Source organism: Phyllobates terribilis, unplaced genomic scaffold (assembly GCF_046119375.1).
Source record: "Phyllobates terribilis strain yellow unplaced genomic scaffold, ASM4611937v1 Scaffold_9__5_contigs__length_417890890, whole genome shotgun sequence".
NCBI lineage: Eukaryota > Metazoa > Chordata > Amphibia > Anura > Dendrobatidae > Phyllobates > Phyllobates terribilis.
The window spans coordinates 274580978-274605165 of record NW_027362769.1 but is presented as its reverse complement, the minus strand read 5'-3'; the positions used below and the strand labels follow the sequence as shown (position 1 = coordinate 274605165).

General features: G+C 42.7%; 1 protein-coding gene across 4 annotated transcripts in view; it reads left to right on the top strand.

Moving 5' to 3' along the window:
• The window catches only part of FBXL18 (F-box and leucine rich repeat protein 18), a 236492-nt gene that overhangs the window by 5359 nt on the left and 206945 nt on the right, over positions 1-24188 (top strand). For 3 of the 4 annotated variants that reach the window (XM_073647808.1, XM_073647807.1, XM_073647809.1), the window contains exon 2: positions 13787-13978. In XM_073647808.1, coding sequence (XP_073503909.1) covers positions 13805-13978 — 174 coding nt within the window. In that variant the 5' untranslated portion in view covers positions 13787-13804. Of the gene's footprint in view, positions 1-13786; positions 13979-24188 lie in introns of those variants that run through there. The other variant, XM_073647810.1, reaches the window with a different exon arrangement.

Genomic DNA, 24188 nt, shown 5'->3' with positions numbered 1-24188 from the left:
CTTTCTGCTGATCTTTTTACTCTGAGGCCAGAGACGGGGACAAGGGGGCATCTTCTACGTCTGGAGGAAAGAAGGTTTAATCATAATCACAGACGGGGATTCTTTACTGTAAGAGCAGTGAGACTATGGAACTCTCTGCCGCATGATGTTGTAATGAGTGATTCACTACTAAAATTTAAGAAGGGCATGGATGCATTTCTTGAAAAGTATAATATTACAGGTTATACAGTACAGACCAAAAGTTTGGACACACACCTTCTTATTTAAAGATTTTTCTGTATTTTCATGACTATGAAAATTGTACATTCACACTGAAGGCATCAAAACTATGAATTAACACATGTGAAATTATATACTTAACAAAAAAGTGTGAAACAACTGAAAATATGTCTTATATTCTAGGTTCTTCAAAGTAGCCACCTTTGCTTTGCTGACTGCTTTGCACACTCTTGGCATTCTCTTGATGAGCTTCAAGAGGTAGTCACCGGAAATGGTCTTCCAACAATCTTGAAGGAGTTCCTAGAGATGCTTAGCACTTGTTGGCCCTTTTGCCTTCACTCTGCGGTCCAGCTCACCCCAAACCATCTCGATTGGGTTCAGGTCTGGTGACTGTGGAGGCCAGGTCATCTGGCGTAGCACCCCATCACTCTCCTTCTTGGTCAAATAGCCCTTACACAGCCTGGAGGTGTGTTTGGGGTCATTGTCCTGTTGAAAAATAAATGATGGTCCAACTAAACGCAAACAGGATGGAATAGCATGCCGCTGCAAGATGCTGTGGTAGCCGTTCTGGTTCAGTATGCCTTCAATTTTGAATAAATCCCCAACAGTGTCACCAGCAAAGCACCCCCACACCATCACACCTCCTCCTCCATGCTTCATGGTGGGAACCAGGCATGTAGAGTCCATCCGTTCACCTTCTCTGCGTCGCACAAAGACACAGTGGTTGGAACCAAAGATCTCAAATTTGGATTCATCAGACCAAAGCACAGATTTCCACTGGTCTAATGTCCATTCCTTGTGTTGTTTAGCCCAAACAAGTCCCTTCTGCTTGTTGCCTATCCTTAGCAGTGGTTTCCTAGCAGCTATTTTACCATGAAGGCCTGCTGCACAAAGTCTCCTCTTAACAGTTGTTGTAGAGATGTGTCTGCTGCTAGAACTCTGTGTGGCATTGACCTGGTCTTTAATCTGAGCTGCTGTTAACCTGCGATTTTTGAGGCTCGTGACTCGGATAAACTTATCCTCAGAAGCAGAGGTGACTCTTGGTCTTCCTTTCCTGGGGCGGTCCTGATGTGAGCCAGTTTCTTTGTAGCGCTTGATTGTTTTTGCAACTGCACTTGGGGACACTTTCAAAGTTTTCTCAATTTTTCAGACTGACTGACCTTCATTTCTTAAAGTAATGATGGCCACTCGTTTTTCTTTACTTAGCTGCTTTTTTCTTGCCATAATACAAATTCTAACAGTCTATTCAGTAGGACTATCAGCTGTGTATCCACCTGACTTCTACACAACACAACTGATGGTCCCAACCCCATTTATAAGGCAAGAAATCCCACTTAATAAACCTGACAGGGCACCCCTGTGAAGTGAAAACCATTTCCGTGACTACCTCTTGATGCTCATCAAGAGAATGCCAAGAGATTGCAAAGCAGTGATGAAAGCAAAAGGTGGCTACATTGAAGAACCTAGAATATAAGACATATTTCCAGTTGTTTCACACTTTTTTGTTAAGTATATAATTCTACATGTGTTAATTCATAGTTTTGATGCCTTCAGTGTGAATGTACAATTTTCAAAGTCATGAAAATACAGAAAAATCTTTAAATGAGAAGGTGTGTCCAAACTTTTGGTCTGTACTGTATATACTAGATTCATTGATAGGGCGTTGATCCAGGGAACTAGTCTGATTGTCGTATGGAGTCAGGAAGGAATTTTTTTCCCCAATGTGGAGCTTAATGTTTGCCACATGGGTTTTTTTTTTGCCTTCCTCTGGATCAACATGTTAGGCTATGGGTTGAACTAGATGGACTTAGTTTTTAAGGTTGAAGGAAGACTATGTTACATGATCGCAGGTCGCTGATGTGTTGGCATGACTACCCGAGATCTACAGAAGACCCCTGCGGTTGTCATTGGCAGATTGCCAGTGGTCGACACTCATAGCAAATTTGCATTTCTGCTACACACAGGTGAACTGATCATCGCTCGTGTGTAGCAGATGCGATCAGATAATTGCAGCTTCTAGTCTCCCATGGAGAATATTGAAGCATGCTAAAAGTGAAAAAAAAAATGTTATTAAAAATACTAATTTTTAAAAAAAAAAAAATAAAAAAAAAATAACAGTTTAAACCACCTCCCTTTCGCCCCATTCAAAATAAAACAATAAAAAAAATTATAAAAAATCAAATCTACACATATTTGGTATCTCCGCGTTCAGAATCGCCTAATCTACCAATATGTAAAAAGAATTAATCCAAATGGAAAACGACGTAACAAAAAAGAATACAAAACGCCAGAATTGCGTTTTTTTTGGTGCCCGCTACATTGCAATAAAATGCATTAACGGGTGATCAAAACTTCGTATCTATCCAAAAATGGTATGAATAAAAACGTCAGTTCGGCGTTCAGAAAATAAGCCCTCACCTTGCCCCAGATTCGCTATGGGTCTCGGAAAATGGCGCCGTTTTTTTTTTTTTTTAACAAACTTTTTTTTTTTCCCGCCGCTTAAATAAAAAAGAACCTATACGTGTTTGCTATCTACGAACTCGAAATGACCTGGAGAATCATAATAGCAGGTCAGTTTTAGCATTTAGTGAACATGATAAAAAAAAAAAAAAAACTACTCTGAAATTGCACTCTTTTTTTGCAATTTCTACGCACTTGGAATTTTTTCTCTGTTAAAACCAATGGTGTCTTTAAAAGTACAAATAGTCTTGTAAAAAATAAGCCCTGAAATTGCCATGTTGACAGAAAAATAAAAAAGTTACAGCTCTTTGAAGATGTGGAGCAAAAAACGAAAACGGAAAATGGGCCGGTCATGAAGGGTTTAAAGGGGTTGTCCACTATTAGGACAACCCCTTCTTGAACTAAATATTTGGCCCGATAAAATAAATAAGCTTATACTCACCTCCAGTGCCAGCGCCAATCTGGTGATGTTGCCACTCGTGGTCCCGGGGCTGTTATGTGGTGGAATGAATCGTGACTGGTGCTCAATCAGCGCTGGTGGCACTACTGTCCCCACCCTCTCCCCGCCTTCGTACATTTTGAACATTAACATAAAGAGGAAGTCTGTAATCCACTGCAACCCACTCTTCCTGTTCATGTTGAATTTCGTACGAAGGCAGGGACAGTGCTGCCAGCGCTGATTGGGCGCCGGGCACCACATGTGGACTGCGAGTGATGACTCCACTGGAACGGTGCCGGCACGGGAGGTGAGGATAAGCTTTTTTCTTTTATCGGGGCCAAACATTTAGTTCAAGAAGGGGTTGAATGCAATTTTTTAATTTCTTTCACCTCTTATTGATAGGATTTTTTTGTAGCACAGAAGCACTGGAATCCTACGCTTAACCCCTTTATGACATGGTACGTAACAGTATGCACCACGTCATAACGCCATGTTTAGCTCGGGCTCCGACGCTGAGCCCGCACTAAACCGGGCACATGACAGCTTATTTATACGGCTGACATGTGCCCGCATCAGCCGCGGGTGAAATCGCCATCCACCTACGGCTGTTAACTAGTTAAATGTCGCTGTCCATCTCTGACAGAGGCATTTGACTCTCGCAAACCGGATGCACGTCACTTACCCCGACCATCAGTGACCCTGTCACATGATCACGGGTCACCGATGGGTTGGCATGACAACCCGGGGTCTGCAGGTGACCCCTGTGGTTGTCATGGCCAGATTGCTATGAGCGCCGCCCAGTGGTCGGTGCTCATAGCAAGTGAGCAAATCTGCTACATACAAGTGATCTGCTCATCGCCTATATGTAGCAGAGGCGATCGGGTAAGGGCTGCTTCTAGTCTCCTATGGAGACTATTAAAGCAAGCAAAAAGTGTACAAAAAAACAAAAAAAAAAACCCAATGTTTTTTAAAAAATATAAGTTTAAATCACCCCCCTTTTGCCCCATTCAAAATAAACAATAAAAAAACACACGTATACATATTTGGTATCGCCGCTTTCACAGTCGCCCGATCTATCAATATAAAAATAATAATTATTCCGATTTCTCTGTACCGAGAAAAAAATTCTAAACGCCAGAATTACTTTCTTTGGTCGCTGCAACATTGCAAAAAAACCCACAATAACGGGCGATCAAAACATCGGATCTACCCCAAAATTGTATCAATAAAAGTCAGCTCGGCGTGCAAAAAAAAGCCCTCACCCAGCCCCAGACCACGAAAAATGGAGACGCTGCGGGTATTGGAAAATGGCCCCCCTTTTTTTTTATTTTAGCAAATTTTGTATTTTTTTTTTCACCACTTAATTAAAAAATAACCTATTTATGTTTGGTGTCTACAAACTCATAATGACCTGGAAAATATTAATGGCAGGTCAATTTTCGCTTTCAGTGAACATGGTACAAAAAAAAAAAAAAAAAATTCTACTGTGGAATTGCACTTTTTTTTGCAATTTCACCGCACTTGGAATTTTTTTCCTGTTTTCCAGTGAAGAATATGGTAAAACCAGTGATGTCTTTAAAAAAGTACAACTCGTCCCGCAAAAAATAAGCCCTAACATGGCCATATTGACCAAAAAATTAAAAAGTTATGGCTCTGGAAACAAGGGGAGCAAAAAACAAAAATGGAAAATGCTTCAGTCATGAAGGGGTTAAAAATGCAATTGCATTTTTAGGTTCCCCATAGAAATCTATAGTATAAACAAAAAAAATAGAATTAGACTTACCGGTAATTCGGTTTCTAATACCCCACCATGATAGCACACAGGAGGATGTAACCCCACCCTAATAGGGACAGGAAATATGAAGATGTTTAAATATCCCCTCCCACATCCTCCATCCAGTGTTATTACAAAGGGCCACAAGAGTATAGATGCTTCAAATTAATTTTTATTTCTACTGATCAAGCTGTTGTAGAAACAATAAGCAAAGGGGAGGGAATTATCCGTGCTGTCGTGGTGGGTTATTAGAAACCGAATTACCGGTAAGTCTAATTCTATTTTCTCTAATAACCCCCCACGACAGCACACCGGAGGTATACCAAAGATATACTAGGGAGGGACAATAGCCTGAAGGACCTTCCTTCCGAAGGCTAAATCTCCAACAGACATTAGATCTAGTCTGTAGTGTTTGGAGAAAGTATGAATCAAGGACCACGTAGAAGCTCTGCAAATCTGTTTGATGGATGCTCTGGCTTTATCAGCCCAGGAGACAGATATCGCCCTTGTAGAATGGGCCTTGAGCTTTGCCGGAGGAAGCAGATCTTGGATCTGGCAATCTTCCGTAATTGCCCTCTTAATCCAGTTGGCTATTGTGTATTTTGCTGCCTTCTTTCCTCTGTTTGTACCTTGTGTATGGACAAATAGGTTCTTGTCTTTCCTTCCTTCCTTCTGTTTCCTGAAGATAGTGCAGTACAATTCTCCGAACATCCAGAGTGTGGAATTCCATTTCTTTCTTGTCTTTTGGGTTGTCACAAAATGATGGAAGAATTATCACCTGAGATCTGTGGAAATTTGAGACCACCTTAGGTTGAAATGAAGGGTCAAGTTGGAAAATTAGACTATCTTCCAGGATTCTCGGGTAGGGTTCGTTGACCGAAAGGGCCTGTAGTTCACACACTCTTCTGGCTGTAATTATTACCACCAGAAAAGTCGTTTTCCAGGTCAGCCTGTCCAGTTTTAGGCTATGTGCCCACGATGCAGAAATGCTGCATATTTTTTACGCTTATCCCTGGCAGGAAAAGCTCATGCGGTTTTTACATGCGTTTTTCCCGCCAGGTAGAAGCGTTTGTGAAGCGTCTTTGCATGCATTTCTGCATGCGGGTTATCAAGCTCTTTTCCAAGCAATTTTAGCATCACTTAGAAAAGTGCTTGACAACTTGTTCACACTATATAAATCCATGCAACCGGTTAAAAAAAAGAATAAGAATGGTAAAAAATAAAAAAAATAAAGTTTATACTCACCTTCCGATGTCTTCCCGGTGTTTTGTCTGCTCCGTCCAGTGTCTTGCACTGCTTGCGGTGGTGTGAAGGACCTGCGGTGATGTCATTGAGCCATGTGATGGGTCACATGACTCAGTGACGTCATGGCAGGTCCTTCACAACAACGCGAACATTGCAAGACTCTGGACGGAGCAGACAAAACACCGGTAAGACATCGGAAGGTGAGTATAAACTTTATTTTTTATTTTAAATTCTTTTTTTTACAGTTTCTATGGTACCCAGGTCAATTAATGGACATGCTGCGGATTTTTGAGCGCAGCATAAGCGCTGCGGAAAAAAACGCAGCATGGGCATTGAAAGTGCGGCTTGTCATTTGGGACCATGGGGGGGCGGATTACCAAGCGTTTTTGAAGATTTTATGCTGCGGAAATTCCGCAGCATAAACGCTTGAAAAACGCGTCTTGGGCACACAGCCTTATGGCTGATAAGGGCTCAAAGGGTGGAAGGGTTAACCCCTTCAGACCAATGTTAAAGTCCCAGGGGGGAATCAAGTCTGTTACTCTAGGGTGGATGCGGGTGGCTGCTCTCATAAATCTCTTTACCCACTGATGTTCAGCTAGTCTTTGATCAAAGTATGAGCTTAACGCTGCTACCTGGTCCTTAAGAATACTAGGTCTGAGACCTTTGTCCAGACTTTCTTGTAGAAAATCTAGAATCTGTGCCACATCAGCCCTATGAGTGTCTGGCTGAGTGGTTGCACACCACTTTAAGAAGGTTTTCCAGATCTTATGGTAAATGGTGTTGGTTACAGGTTTCCTGCTCTTCTGTAGAGTTTTGATGACTTTCTCTAAGAGGCCTCTTGTTTTTAATATCAAGAATTCAGAAGCCAGGCAGTAAGGTGTAGCTTCTCGGGATCCGGATGGTGAATTGGTCCCTGGAGAAGGAGATCTTTGGGAGGAAGGATTAGAGGGCTCTCCACACTCAGACTGGTTAGCCCCTTAAGCCCCGGAGCATTTTCCGTTTTTGCATTTTCGTTTTTTGCTCCCCTTGTTCCCAGAGCCATAGCGTTTTTATTTTTTGGTCAATATGGCTATGTGAGGGCATATTTTTTGCGGCACGAGTTGTACTTTTCAACGCCATTACTAGTTTTACCATATCGTGTACGGGAAAACGGGAAAAAAATTCCAAGTGCGGTAAAATTGCAAAAAAAGTGCAATACCACAGTTGTTTTTTATTTATTTTTTTTACCACGTTCACTGAATGCTAAAACTGACCTGCCCTTCTTATTCTACAGGTCATTACGAGTTCATAGACACCAAACATGTATAGGTTCTTTTAGATTTAAGTGGTGAAAAAAAAATTCCAAAATTTGGTAAAAAAAAAAAAAATAGCGCCATTTTCCGAGACCTGTAGCGTCTCCATTTTTCGTGATCTGGGGCTGGGTGAGGGCTTATTTTTTGTGCGCCGGGCTGACGTTTTTATTGATAACATTTTGGAGTAGATTCCATGTTTTGATCGCCCGCTATTGCATTTTATTGCAATTTTGCGACTACCAAAAAACGTAATTCTGGCGTTTAGAATTTTTTTCTCGTTACGCTGTTTACCGATCGGATTAATTATTTTCTTATATTGATAGATCGGGCGATTCTGAACGCGGCGATACCAAATATATCTATGTAGGGTTTTTTTTTTATAGGGGGGTGATTTAAACTTTTATATATATATATATATATTTTTATATATTTTTTAAAACTTTTTTTCTTTACTTTTTGCATGCTTTTTGCATGCTTCAATAGTCCGATTGGCTCTGCTACATACAGGGGACCAGCAGATCCCCTGCATGCAGCAGAAATGGTCCTGTGCTATGAGCGCCGACCACTAGGTGGCGCTCATAGCGACCAGATCATGACAACCACAGGCGTCTGCTGCAGACCCTGGGTTGTAATGCCCACCCATCGGTGACCCGCGATCACGTGACGGGGTCGCCGATGGGTGGGGCTTATGACGCGCTACCCGGAAGCGCGCGTTAAATGCCGCTGTCGGAGATTGACAGCGGCATTTAACATGTTAACAGCCGCGGGTGGATCGCGATTCCACCCGGGGCTGTTGCGGGCACATGATTCTGACAGCTGACATGTGCTCGGTTCAGTGAGGGCTCAGCGCAACGTACTAATACGGCAAAGGTTGTTAAGGGGTTAATGTCACGAACCAACTTCTTTTTGGCCAGAGAGGAGCCACTAGGATTACTCTGGTCCCTTCGGTCCTTTTCTTTTGTAAGGTTTTTGAAAGGGTAGGCAGTGGGGGAAAGGCATACGCTAGTTTGAATTCCTATTGGTGAGCGAATGCATTCACGCCCAAGCAAGGGCCATTTGGATCCAGGGAGAAATATTGAGGTACCTTCGCTTTCTGGTGTCCGGCGAAGAGATCTACCTCTGGATAGCCCAATCTCTCGACTAACATCTGGAAGACGTCTGGGTTTAGGCTCCACTCTCCTGAATGAATCTTTGTTCTGCTTAAGAAATCGGCCTGGACATTGACTGAACCTTTGATATGAAGAGCCGACAGGGTTAGAAGATGTTCTTCGGCCCAGGAAAATATTCTCGCAGAGACTGCTTTTAAGCTTTCGTGCCTTGTGCCCCCTTGATGACGAAGGTGGGCTACTGTGGTGATATTGTCTGAAAATATCTGTATGTGGGTTTTCTGGACCAGAGGCTTTGCTTCTCTGAGGACTTCTTCTACGGCCTTTAATTCTCTGAAATTTGATGAACGCTGGCTCACCTCTTCCCTTCCCGCTGGCATCCACTCTTATGTTTACCAGCGGATTCTGGATCCATGGTACTCCTCTATTCAGATTCTTTACACTCAGCCAACAGAATAGAGAGGTCTTTACCCGTGGTGGTATAGGGATTCTCCTGTTCAGAGATTGTGGAGATCCATCCCAATTCGTAAGGATGTGGGTCTGTAATGTTCTGGTATGTGCCTGAGCCTAGGCCACCATCTGGATACAGGATGTCATAGACCTGAGGACCGACATGGCATCTCTCAATGATACTGATCTCCTGCTTCTTAGGACATTGATCTTTGCTTTTAGCAAGACCTGTTTTTGTTTGGGCAGAAATTACATCTGGCTGTGGGAATCCAATAGTACTCCTAGAAACATTTTTGTCATGGAGGGAACCATATTCGATTTTTTTTGTTGTTCACTAACCAGCCCAGAGAAGATAGGATCTGAATGGTCAACTGTATATGTTCTTGGAGTAATGGTACTAAGGGCCTGATTCATAACAGGTCGTCGAGGTATGGTATTATTTAAATATTCTGATCCTGGATATAAGCCATGACTTCTGCCATGACCTTTGTAAATATTCGCGGGGCTGATAATATCCTGAGTGGGAGAACATTGAACTGGTAGTGGACTATTTGTTCCCCTTGAGCCACTGCGAATCTTAAGAACCTCCCGTAAAGTGGATGTATGGGGATTTGGTGATATGTATCCTGGAGATCAATTGTGGCCATGACCTGGTCCTGTCCTATCAGGGGATTCCTTCTTGAATCGCTGGTGGTGGATATACTGATTCAGTGGTCTTGGATTGATTATAATTCAGTGTGAGCCATTTGTTTTTTTTATTAGGAAGAGTCTGGAATAATTTCCTCTGCCTATCTCCCCTGTAGGAACCAGGGATATCACCCCTTAGGACAATAGGTCTGTTAGACCGGATATCATGGTGGCCTGCCGACTCTGAGAAGAGAGCTGTGTTAACTTTATTCTCTGTGGAGGATAGGAGGAGAAATTTATTTTTTACTCCAAACTCTACTACCTTCAGGACCCATGGGTCTGAGCAGATTTATTTCCACTGAGGGAGAAAATTCGAGATGCGGCCCCCAACTGTCCTGACGTCATGGTTTGTTCTGACGTTGATTTTGGGAGAGCAAAAGATTCTTGCTTCCTCTACCTTTTGGGTAGCTCCATCGTCCTGTTTTCCCTTTACCCCTATATTGAGGGGTCTGCTCCTGGGAGGGACGAAAATGCCTTTTCCTTACATTTCTAGGTTCCAGGAGAGCCTTCTTCTTGTCTGAGGCTTTCTCTAGAAAATCATTTAGGGCTGGCCCGAACATGTATTTCCCTTTAAAGGGGATGGAACACAATTTCGTCTTTGATGCCACATCTCCGCTCCAGGATTTCAACCATAGGGCCCTTCTTACGGAGTTTGATAACCCAGATGCTCTTGCCGCCACTCATTGATTCTGCAGAATCATCTGCTAAAAACCCCATAGCTTTCTGTAGAAGCGGTAGGGATGCTAAGATGTCTTCTCTGGGGGTGCCCGAGACTAGGTGTTCCTCCAGTTGATCTAGCCAACGAGCCATTGATCGTGCTACGCCCGTAGAGACTGCGTTGGTGTTTAATAATGCTGCCGAGGTCTCCCAGGACTTTGAGTAGTCCCTCCATTTTGCGTTCCAAAGGGTCTTTTAATTGAGAGGAATCTTCAAAGAACAGTGTGGTTTTCTTTGCCACTCGTGCAATCTGGATATCCACTCTTGGGACTTCAGACCAGCATTCTGCAGTCTCGTTGTCTACAGGAAATCTATCCTTTAACTCCGTAGGGGTATTCAACCTCTTTTCTGGAGATTCCCATTCCTCTAAGACTAAGTCCCTAATACTCTGGTGTATAGGGAACACTAATTTCTTCCTGGAACGCAGCCCCCCAAACATCTGATCCTGTACTGTCTGGGGAACTTTTTCTTCCTCGACCTCCATAGTTCTCCTTACTGCCATGAGGAGTTCCTCCAAGCTATCTGATGGAAAGTAATATCTTCCTCTTTTTGGCTGCTGAGGGAGTAGATGTAGTATCCTGACTAGGTGAGGGCTTAGGGAGAGCCACTGAGGCTAAGGATGATTTGATTTCTTGACGTACAATCCCCTTTATCTCTTCCATTAAGGAAGGTTGTTCCTGCCTGATAATTTTCTCTGTACAGTCCTTGCATAGGGGCTTTCTATGGGAGGACGATAGCTTTTTTTTTTTTGTACAGATGGGACATCTGCGTGACGGTTTAGCTTTGTCTCCAGATGCAGGTTCCTTGTCCCCCTACAAGAGAGGGGAGAAGGGAAAGGGAGCTATAATCACGATTACCTGCATCTGGGACCAGACCGGCGCTGGGCTCTACAGATGCAGAGCGAGAAGATGCTTCAACAGACATGGTTTTGTCCTACTTGCAGATGTCTACCTGTCCAGGGCTCCTTTATGGGCGACTGGACCAGCTCCTCCCTCTTAGAGGGCTCCTCGCCCGGTGTCCAGGTGAAGACAGGTGATCACCGGCGGCTATCTCTGCTTTTTGATAGATCAGATCATCTGACTTTTCTGAACGTAACAATCCCATATGTGTGTTTTTTTACATTTTTTTTTACATTTTTAATGGGTGTGAAAAGGGGGTGATTTGAACTTTATTTTTTTCTTCATTTATTTTTTTTTTAAATTTTACTATTCACTGTACTTGTTAGTTCACTTAAAGGACTATAACCTGCGATAGTTTAATCGCTTGTGAAAATCACGATCTCTTTTGAATCCCAGCCACTGGCAGGGTTTCAAAGGAGCTCTCTGATGACGAGCACGGAGGTCTTCAACAGACCCCAGCTGTCATAGCAACCCATCGACAACCTGTGATCACATCACGGGCATGCCAATGGTCGCATAGAATGATGCCACCCCATGCCAGCACACTGTTAATGCCGCTGTAAGTTTGACAAAGGCATTTAACAGGTTAAGAATCATTGAGGCAAGTCCTGGCTGTAACACCCATGCCCATTATTTGCTCGGTATGGGGCATGCTCACCCCTTGAGCCTGCCCTATACACCCGCTACCGACTTGCGCCGTACATGTATGGCAGACGTCAGTAGGGTTTAGTGACATGACTGGTTCCCTTTTGAAATGCATCAATGTATTTTAGATAACATACTAGTCTAACAAATAACATACTGCAGCATATTGTTTTTTTTGTTATAATTATGAAAAATGAAAAACAATAGCAAATGTATATAACCAACCAAAAGCAGTTTCTCTAGAAAAAAATAGTTCATGGGAATACATACAATTCCTACAAAATTATAACCTGTTAATGGGATTGTCTGGTCACACCAATTTGATGACAATCCATACGTAGCCACCATTCCCACTGATCAACTGTCATTTTGTCCTTCAGCTGGATGTAAACAATTGGAATGGAGTTGTGGGAAAGAGCTGCAGAGAACAGCAACATTCAATATAAAACAGTCATCAGGCGCTGCCAACATCTCCTCTTCAATTGAAATCTGGCATCGGCGGCTACACACTGAATATGGCTGCCCTGGAATTGTTTTCAGCTGATTGGTAGAGGTGACTTTTGTCGGATTGCCACCGATTTCATACTGATGACATCTCGTATGACCAGATAATCACTTTACATAAAGGCATAACAAAATTGATGTAACACTGGTGAATGTGGACCTACTTTGCCATGGGCCAGGCTAAAGCCCCCGTCTCACATAGCTAGATCGCTGCTGTGTCACGGTTTTGGTGACGCAACAGCGACCTCACCAGCGATGTCGCTATGTGTGACACTTTGCAGCGATCAGGCCCCTGCTGTGAGGTCTTTGATCGCTGCAAAGTGTCCTGGACCATTTTTTGGTCGTTGCCCTGCCCGCTGGTCACACACAGCGATGTGTGTGACCAGCGGGAGCAGCGATCAGGCTGGTAACCATGATAAAACAGCGCGTTACTAGGGGCACACGCGCACCTAGTAACCCATTGTTTATCATGGTTACGAGCCTGCTAAAGTGAGCGGTAACCTCCCGCTCACTGTAGCAGAGTGGTAACAATGGTAAACATCGGGTTACTAGGTGCGCGTGTGCCCCTAGTAACCCGATGTTTATCATGGTTACCAGCCTGCTAAAGTGAGCGGTAACCTCCCGCTCACTGTAGCAGAGTGATAACCATGGTAAACAACGGGTTACTAGGTGCACGTGAGCCCCTAGTAGCCCGATGTTTACCATGGTTACCAGCCTGCTCCTGCTTCAGCAGCAGGCTGGTAACCAGGAGCAGGACATCGTGGAAAGATTCTTTCCACGATGTCGCTGCTCCCCTGATCGTTGGTGAGCCTGCCTGTTTGACAGCTCTCCAGCGACCACATAGCGACGCAGCAACGATCCCTGACAGGTTATATCGTTGTCGGGATCGTTGCAGCGTCGCTAAGTGTGACGGGGCCTTTACTCTTGAGAGGTGTAACTAATTGACTACCTGGTATTCACTAGAAACTCTGATGTTGAGGATAGGCTTGGCCACAGGTAAGTCACAATGTACCACTCCCTGGGTCTGCAGCATCTGATCGTAGGGTCAGAGTCACTGGTAGGACATATAGGAGTACAAAGGCAAACACATAGACAATGTCCACAAGAGGTCTTCCTGTAAGAGCTTGGATACTAAGCTATTGTATCTGGACCACCTACAGAGGCAGGTGTCATGTTACAGCTACACATGCTGAAGGAGGGTTGCAGGCTGCCAACAAATTCCCCTCCACTCCCCCCAAACTCTTCACAATGTGTTATGATTTTTTTTATACCCTGTTTGCTTTTTAAAAAAAAAATAAAAAAAATCAGGGGATCCTAAGTTGTAAGTAATATGTGTTTTTTTCTTTTAGGTTGGAAGCTATGAGAAAATGGAAAGTTGTATTAATCCAACTGATCTGTCAGATGAAATTCTGCTGCAAATTTTAAGCTACATTCCTCATACAGATCTGATACTTAATGTGAAGAATACATGTCATAAATTTGCGGCTTTATGCCTAGACAAGAGCCTTACCAAAAGTGTGGTTCTCCATAAACATTATCAGGTAGGTGTTTTTCAATTGCTAAAATGTGAATGGAGAGTGCATCGGATGGTCACATCACACAGTACTGTATTGTATGCTGGAAATAAAAGCGGTCCAGTTTTCACACCTGTCCTGGATCCAACTTGCATTAGTCTTTTTTTTTTTTTATTTGATCTCCATTTTATCTTGTGTGCAAAAAAAACAAAACTGATGGAAGTATGCAAGCTTTTTTTAAAAGCTAATCCGAGAGAATCAAACTGCACACGGATGCAACTTAGATGGCACAGTGTGCTGTTTTTTTTTTTCCCCTCTCATTGATTTACTGAGTTGAATGGGTTCAGTTTGTATATCAGTCAGTAAAAAAAAAAATAGACTTAGTGAATAACTCTATAGGATATACTGTTAGGTCAAGAAATATTTTTACAGTGACTCAAGTTTTGGCCTTTTAGATCATTAGCAAAACATATTCAAGATAAAGTTATATAGTCAATATGGGCTTAAAGTGCAGATTCTCAGCTCTAATTTGAGGGTATTCAAATAGCGTAAGGTTGCTTTCGCATTGTGCTTATCTTCAGATTTGTGGGTCTCTTTGGGGCTCGTGTCCGAACCCTCCTGCAAAACGGGATTCAGATGTATTCACTGACAGTGCCATAGACTATAAAGGTGCCCGCAGAGCAAACTTGCGCTCTGCCTTGCATCATTTCGAGCATATACACTTGCTGGAGGCGGACACCCAGATGGGACCCACGACCGTAAAGATAAGTACAATGTGAAAGCACCCAAAGGAATTACAGCTCTTTAATATGTAGCTGCCTATTTTTAAAGGTACTAAAAGTAATTTGACAGTTATCTCAAAAACTATTTAATGGGCTGCATGGGCCTCATTAATGCATCATCAATTAAGCAAGTAAAAGGTCTGGAGCTGATCCAGGTGTCACATTTGCTTTGGGAAGCTTTTGCTGTGAACCCCCAACAATCAGTTAAAGAAGCTCTCAATGGAAGAGAAACAGACCATTATTAGGCTGGAAAAAGAAGAAACCCATCAAAGAGATAGCAGAAATGTTAGGAGTAGCCAAATCAAACAGTTTAGTCCGCTCTGCAAAATAAAGAGCTCACTGATCAACTTGGGAACTGAAACCAAAAAAAAATTCAAGGAAGGAACTAAAGCTCAGAGTTCATAGAAGGAGCCCAAAGGAACCTTCAGAATTTGAAGTGTTTGTGTGGAAGAATGGGCCAAAGTTTCTCCATACAGAAGGAGTCTTGAATGTTGAAAATTTTGCATTTTTCAAAATTTTAATTTTTATGCCCTTAAATCAGAGAGATATGTCACACAAAATAATTAATAAATAACATTTCCCACATGTCTACTTTACATCAGCACAATTTTGGAATCAAAATTTTTTTTTATTGGGGAGCTATAAGGGTTAAAAGTTGACCAGCGATTTCTCATTTTTCCAACAAAATTTACAATAGCATTTTTTTAGGGACCACATCAAATTTAAAGTCACTTTGAGGGGTCTTTATGACAGAAAATACCCAAAAGTGACATCATTCTAAAAACTGCACCCCTCAAGGTGCTCAAAACCACATTTAAGAACTTTATTAACCCTTCAGGTGCTTTACAAGAATTTTTGGAATGTGGAAGAAAAAAATGAACATTTAACTTTTTTCACAAAAATGTTACTTTAGATCCATTTTTTTTATTTTTTCTGGGGTAACAGGAGAAAATGGACCCCAAAATTTGTTGTGCATTTTTCCCTGGGCATGCAGATACCCGATATGTGGGGAAAAACCACTGTTTGGGTGCACGGCAGGGTTCGGAAGGGAAGGAGCGCCATTTGACTTTTTAAATGTCAAATTTGCTTGAATAATTAGCGGTCGCCATGTTGCATTTGGGGAGCCCCCGATGTGCCTAAACAGTGGAAACCCCCCACAAGTGACACCATTTTGCAAACTAGACCCCCCAGGGAACTTATCTAGATGTGTGGTGAGCACCTTGAACCCCCAGGTGCTTCACATAAGTTTATAACATTGAGCCATAAAAATAAAATTTTCACATTTTTCCCACAAAAATGTTTTTCAGCCCCCACTTTTTCATTTTCATAAGGGTAACAGAAGAAATTGCACTATGCAGTTTGTTGTGCAATTTCTCCTGAGTTTGCAGATACCCCATATGTGGGGGAAAACCACTGTTTGGGCGCGCGGCAGGGTTCGGAAGGGAAGGAGCGCCATTTGACTTCTTGATTGTAAAATTTGCTTGAATTATTAGCGGATGTGCCCCTGATGTGCCTAAACAGTGGAAACCCCCCACAAGTGACACCATTTTGGAAACTAGACCTCTCAGGGAACTTATCTAGATGTGTGGTGAGCACCTTGAACCCCCAAGTCCTTTACAGAAGTTTATAACATGGAGCCGTTAAAATAAAAAAATCAAACTTTTTCCACAAAATTGATGTTTTAGCCCCAATTTTTTTATTTTCACAAGGGTAAGAGGAGAAAATGGACCCCAAAAACTTTTGTGCAATTTCTCCTGAGTACGCTAATACCCCATATGTGGGGAAAATACAGTGTTTGGGCGCACGGCAGAGTTCAGAAGGGAAGGAGAACTGTGTGACTTTTTGAACGCAAAATCGTCTTGAATCGAGAGCGGACGCCATGTCGCGTTTGGAGAGCCCCTGATGTGCCTAAATAATGGAAACCCCCCACAAGTGACCCCATTTTGGAAACTACACCCCTCAATGATTTTATCAAGGGGTATAGTTAACATTTTGAACCCAGAGGTACGACACAGAATTTGATAACATTAGGTCATCATATTGAATAGTTGTCATTAATCTTGAGCACAAGTGCTCGCTACTTGAGTTTGCATCGGGTACTCAGGTATGCACCATATATCACGGGTGCTCAAGTGAAATGCTCGAGTCTCCGCCCGCATGTTTCACTTTTATTAAACACCCCAAAAAAACCATGCGGGGATTGGTCGTGCATGGCAGGCAATTCCCGTGAGGTTTATTTGGCCGCGAAGCATATGGGGCAGAGACTCGAGCACCCGCGATACTCAATGCATACCCGAGCACTCGATGCAAACTCAAGTAGCGAGCACTTGTGTTCAACACTAGTCGCCATATCGTCATCTTTTTTTTTTTTTTTTTAATTTTGAAAAAAAAAACAACCCTAAGCCCAACCCCAGCCCTAGCGTTTATTTTTTACGCCGTTCCTAGTGTGGTATAAGTGATTAGACGACCTTATTCTTCGGGTCGGTGCGATTACAGTGATACCAGAATCATATCTGGTCTTTATGATTGACAGCTGTCACACACTATTTTTTTGTAAAATCTAGTTTTTGCAAAGCCATATTTTGAGCTATAATTTTTCCATATTTTGGCCGACAGAGTCATGTGACAGCTTGTTTTTTGCGGGATGAGTTGACATTTTTATTGGTTCCATTTTCAGCCATGTGACATTTTTTGATCGCTTTCTATTCCAGCTTTTGGGAGGCAGAATAAACAAAAACCAACAATTCAGGAATTGTTTTTTTGTTTTTATTTTTTTATTCTACTCCGCGTGTGGTAAAATTGATAAGGTATCTTTATTTTTCGGGTCAGTACGTTTACAGCGGTACCACATTTGTCATTTTTCTATGTTTTGCTGCTTTTACACAATAAAAGCTATTTTATAGAAAAAAATAGTTTTTTTGCATCGCTTTATTCTGAGAGCTATAGCTTTTTGATTTTTCGGATGATGGAGCTGTATGGCGGCTTGTTTTTTGCGGGACAAGATGACGTTTTGAGTGGTACCATTTTTATTTATATTCGTATTTTTGATCGCGTGTTATTCCATTTTTTGTTTGGCGGTATGATGATAAAGCATTTTTTTTGCTTCGTTTTTTTTTTTTTTTTTTCTGTTTACAGTGTTCACTGAAGGGGTTAACTAGTGGGACAATTTTATAGGTCAGGTCGTTCCGGACGCGGCGATACCAAATATGTGTACTTTTATTTATTTATTTTTTTTTTCATAATAATTGATTGGTACATTTATATTTTTATTTTTGGTGGATTATTTATTTTTTTCAATATTTTTACAATTTATTTTTTTTTTCTTCACTTTCTGACAGTTTTTTTATTTGTTTACTTTGTACCACTATGGGACTTTCATTTTTTTTTATCCTGATCGCCTGCATAGCATAGGGATGGAGCACCATCCCTGTGCTATGCAGGCTGTCACCGCTGCACAGTGAGAAGATAGTTTGGTCATGTACTGCGCATGACCAAAAAATCTTCCTGCTGTCTGGTGACCCGGATATTGTCATGACGACATCAGGTCGTCATGGCAACATCCGGGAAGCCGCGGCAGACAGCGCTGGAGGCCGGAAGAGGAGGTGAGTATACCGATCACCTCCCCTTAGCCACCGCAATGCTGTGATCTACTTCTATCGCAGCATTGCGGGGGTTAATTTGCCGGCAGCGGTGCGGGACCGCTCCCTGCACGTAGTACCGGGTGTCAGCAGTGACAATCAGCTGACACCCGGCGCCGATCGCGCCCGCACAGCCTGTGTGTGCGCGCGATCGCCATGACGTACTAATGAGTCAGGCTCTTAAAGCCCAGGGCACTGACGCGTATTAGTACGTCATGGGCTTTAAAGGGGTTAAAGACATTTTTACTTTTTACCTGCTTCAGTTGTCTCCATGGGAGACTAGAAGCTGTGATCATCTGATCACCTCTACTACACACAGACAATAATGAGATGCTCACTGGCTATGCGCGCCGACCTCTGGGCCTCCCGGCAGTGACAGCCGCAGGGGGCTCCTGCAGACCTCGGGTTGTCATGCCAACCCATTGGCGACCCACGGTCATGTGACATGGGCGCCAGTTGGCGGGACTTAAGATGTCCTTCCGCCTCTGCCATATTAAATGGTGCTGTCCTATTGACAGAGGCATTTAACATGTTAACAGCCGCTGGTAGACAGCGATTCCACCTGTGGCTGTTAGGGGCACATGACAGCTGTACAGATCAGCTATCATGTCCCTGGAAAGGTGCGGGCTCATCGCCGGAGCCCGCAGCAAAGGGATAGACCCGACATGTGCCGTATATGTACGGCACATGTTGGAAGGGGAATAATGAGTTTCTGCAGCAGCTGAGGTTTATTATGAGTATCTGCAGAAGACTAGGCCTATTATGAGGTTCAGCAGCTGATGTGTGTATCATGAGGTTATTATGTGGTATATACAGTGCCTTGTGATAGTATTTGGCCCCTTGAACTTTTCTACCTTTTGCCATATTTCTGGCTTCAAACATAAAGATATAAAATTCTAATTTTTGGGGGAAGAATCGACAACAAGTGGGACACAATCGTGAAGTGTAACGAAATTTATTGGATATTTTAAACACATTAAAAACGCATCGTGGGCACACAGCCTAACAGAGGGGGAGGTGGAGAGGGCAGCAAGAGAGATAAAGGAGAAGCAACATGAAAGGAAAGTACAGGCTGCCAGAACAACAACTACCCCCAGCAGGGAGGCTCAGGTTACCAGTGGTGCTGACTCAGTGGCAGAGGATAGTGAGCCTACTTTAAAGGATGTGCTGCTGGCCATCTCACATAGTAAAGCAGATCTCACTGAACATATAGGGTCTGTGAAAGTGGACATATCTCATATACGCCATGACATGCAGAAAATGAGGGAGCGCCTCACTGCAACATAGGGCAGAGTGGGGGGATTTGGAAGATACTGTGACTCCTGACTAAAACACTTAAAGCAGCTACTGACTCTGTTAACTATTTAATCAACAAAACGGATGATCTTGAGAATCGTCTGAGAAGAAATAACGTGCGTATTATGGGCGTGCCTGAGAAAGCAGAGGGCAGAGAAGCGGTGGATTTCTTTGAGACATGGCTGCTGCAGTCCTTTGGAAAAGATAAGTTCTCTAAAATGTTCGCCATTGAGAGGGCACACGGGGTCCCCACTAGACCTCCACCTCCTGGGGCCCTGCCACGTACAGTCTTAATTAAAATGCTGCATTTTCGTGACAGAGATAAAATCCTACAACTGGCGCGGTCGACTAATTTACGTATAGAGGGGGTGAGAGTATCTTTCTATCAGGACTTCTCTGTAGAGGTTCAAAGGAGACGCACCCAATTTCAAGATGTCAAGCGCAGACTGAGAGCACTTCCAGTACCTTATGCAATGTTATATCCAGCACGGCTGCGGGTCACAGCACTGGGTGAAACTCATTTCTTTGATTCTCCGAAGGAGGCTGCAAAGTGGCTGGATTTAAAAGAGCGACAGATCTGGGCGGGCTGACGCCATTTTTGAGAAGATCCTTGACGGAGTATAATAATTTGGGGATTTTGAAACCTAGTGGATAATGCTCCGCTGTTGTCTAATGAATCTCTGTTTATACATGTTATTATTGTTATGTTACAGTTATTGCATACTATTTAAAACCTGGCTATCATATATACCTCGGGCAAGCCAATATACTTATATGGTTGTTGAGGTGCTGGTTTCACCTACAATGTATAAACAGGGAAAAGACTTTCTGGGAACGTTGTGTGGGGGAAAAATGGGGGAGTCTGTGATGCAACTTATGTCACTGCGCCTCGTGTGCTTAAGGCATGTTAGGTTACATGAGGCTAAATATCAGGCTCTTCATGTTACGGCTGTTAGTATTCATTTGATTAAGTGTGGGGGGGTGTTAAATGATGGCGTAATGGGGGGTAAAAGAACAAAATCTACTTTGATTAATACAGACTGTGTATTAGTATAATGTTATAATGTTGATGGTCAGACACACGAGTGGGTACAGAGGGGGGCATGTGACAGTTCATTTTCAATCGTTAAAATATGGTTAAGCAGGTTAATGTAGTATCCTGGAATATTAGAGGTATGGGAGATCACAACAAAAGATTTGCGGCGCTTAAGTATCTTAAGGAATATCGGGATTTCGATAATCTGTCTGCAGGAGACGCATTGCAATACGGAGGCTGCTGCGGCACTGAGCAAGCTTTGGAGGGGGCTGGCCTATCATTCTACACATAGTACTTATTCTAGGGGGGTTAGTATATTGGTTCATCTGAATTTACCCTTTGAATGTGAAAGAAGTATTTCTGACAGGGAGGGAAGGTATGTATGTCTAGTGTGCAGAGTGGCTGGACTTAGAATTTGCCTAATTGCTCTGTATGTTCCTCCACCTTTCTCTATACAAACTTTGCGCCAGCTATTCCCGTGGATAACGTAATTTGCTACCATACCCCTGTTAATCTTCGATGATTTTAATATGTATCTTCACGCTGAGCTTGATAAGTATAGGGGTAATGTGGGAGGAGGGGCTGCTCAAGAGACGTCGTTGGCAAGGATCTTGCAGGAAATTAGCTTGGTAGATGTGTGGCAGGCTTGATTCCCAAATGTTAAGCAGTATTCGTGTTACTCGGCATCCTATTCCTCTCTGTCCAGAATTGACCTGGCTCTGGGAAATAGTCATCTAGTCCCTCTATTTACTAAAGTAGAATACTGCACAAGATTGTTATCTGATCATTCACCATTATTGGTAGTTTTGGGGGTCGATCCTGGCACCATAAACAGAAGGGCACTGTGGAGGTTTATAACCCCTACTGGCTGGATGTATTTGGGGAACAGATGGACTTTGCAGGTAAATTGGATCATTTCTTTAAAGACCACATAGGCTCTGCCCCTTTAAATACGGTATGGGAAGCCATGAAGGCATTTTTAAGGGGGATCCTAATTAAGGAAATTTCCATGATCAAATCCAAAACCAGGGCCCGTCTTCAGGAGCTGCGGAGGGAAGTAGACATATTGGAACAGAGGTATGTTGGGTCCTCAAGCATAGAGAACAGGGAACACTGGACACGGGCACAGGCTACACTAAATGATCATATATTGAAACAAGCAGAGCATAAACGGTTCTTAAACAGCAATTTTATGTGGAGGGAGAAAGTGCAGGGCACTTGCTGGCCACTATAGCTAAAGCCCAGACTGGGGCTCCTATGATTGCAGCTATCAGGGATACTAAGGGTGTGGTAATTACTGATTCAAAGGCTATAATGGAAGAATTTTTTCAGTTTTACAGACCATTATACGCCTCCAAACTGACTAAGGCGCAAAGGGACATAGATCTAGATCTTCATGATATGCAAATACCATGTCTGACAGATGGCCAGAAAGAGCAACTACACTGTGTTCCAAATTATTATGCTAATAATATTTTCTCAGATTTTCCCAAATTACCTATATGAATTGCAGTCATTGTAATTTTCCAGTCAAATAACTATTAGAGTACAATTGAAAGGTTTTTGTACAAACTGCCTATGATAACAGTATATTTTTAAAAAAATAAAAAACTCAAACTGCACTCAAAATGCATGTTCCAAATTATTATGCAGAGCAGAGTTTTCAACCGTTTCATTTTAATAAAGAACAAAAAAATGGTCATTTTTGAAATTATAAGCATTAGCAGGTTATTACAAACTGAAATCAAACAGTTTTCAACTCAAAACTTTATTCTAGGTGATGTAACATTTGCACATAGGACCCCTTGTTCGAAAGGAGCTTCTGAACTCTCTCGTCCATTGAATTTGTCAGGTTTTGGATGGTTTCTGCTTTAATTGCTTTGCATGAGGACAGAATACCCTCCCAGAGCTGTTGCTTAGATGTGAACTGCCTCCCGCCATCATAGACACTCCTTTTGATGATGCTCCAGAGGTTCTCAATGGGGTTGAGGTCAGGGGAGCATGGGTGCCACACCATAAGTTTGTCCCCTTTTATGCCCATAGCAGCCAGAGATGCAGATGTGTTATGTGCAGCATGAAACTGTGCATTATCATGCATGAAATGATCTCAATGGTCCAGATGGATGGAGTGGAGGGTGGCTGGTTGATGGACACGCCATGCAAACACGTCTACGGCGCTAACAACGAGGAGATGGAGTAATGTTTTGGGCTGGAATCATGGGAAGAGAGATTGTTGGCCCTTTTAGGATCCATGAAGGGGTAAAGATGAACTCCTTAATGTATGTTGAGTTTCTCAAACAGCACTTCCTGCCATTGTTCAAGAAGAAGAACCGTGCATTCCACAGCAAGATCATTTTCATGCTTGATAATGCACCGTCTCATGCTGCACATAACACATCTGCATCTCTGGCTGCTATGGGCATAAAAGGGGACAAACTTATGGTGTGGCACCCATGCTCCCCTGACCTCAACCCCATTGACAACCTATGGAGCATCATCAAAAGGAGTGTCTATGATGGCGGGAGGCAGTTCACATCTAAGCAACAGCTCTGGGTGGGTATTCTGTCCTCATGCAAAACAATTAAAGCAGAAACCATCCAAAACCTGACAAATTCAATGGGCGAGAGAGTTCAGAAGCTCCTTTCGAACAAGGGGTCCTATGTGCAAATGTAACATCACCTAGAATAAAGTTTTGAGTTGAAAACGGTTTGATCTCAGTTTGTAATAACCTGCTAATGCTTATAATTTCAAAAATGACCATTTTTTTGTTCTTTATTAAAATGAAAAGGTTGAAAACTCTGCTGTGCATAATAATTTGAAATATGCATTTTGAGTGCAGTTTGAGTTTATTTTTTTAAAAATATACTGTTATCATAGGCAGTTTGTACAAAAACCTGTCAATTGTACTCTAATAGTTATTTGATTGGAAAATTACAATGACTGCAATTCATATAGGTAATTTGGGAAAATCTGAGAAAATATTATTTGCATAATAATTTGGAACACAGTGTAGATGCACCAATTACGCTGGAGGAGATGCAGGAAGCTTTAAAAGATTTTCAAAATAACAAAGCCCCTGGTACTGATGGGATCCCTGCGGAAATTTATAAGGAGGCTGGGGGAGTTTTGCCAACTTCAATGAGGGAGGCTAGCATAGTTCTTTTGCCAAAACCTGGAAAGGATGCATTAAACCCTAAATCATGTAGGCCAATATCCTTACTCTCGGTAGATGTAAAAATTTTAGCTAAGGTCTTGGCTACCAGACTGGTGGCGGTTATCACACATTTGGTTGCAGAAGACCAGACTGGGTTTATACCGGCCAAGTCGACGGCAATTCACTTGCGTCGGCTTTTTCTTAATCTGCAAATGCAGTCACAAAATGCAGGTGGTAGGGCAGTGCTATCACTTGATGCTGCTAAGGCTTTTGATAGTGTCGAATGGGAGTATTTATGGGCTGTTTTGAGAAAGATGGGGTTTGGTACTGG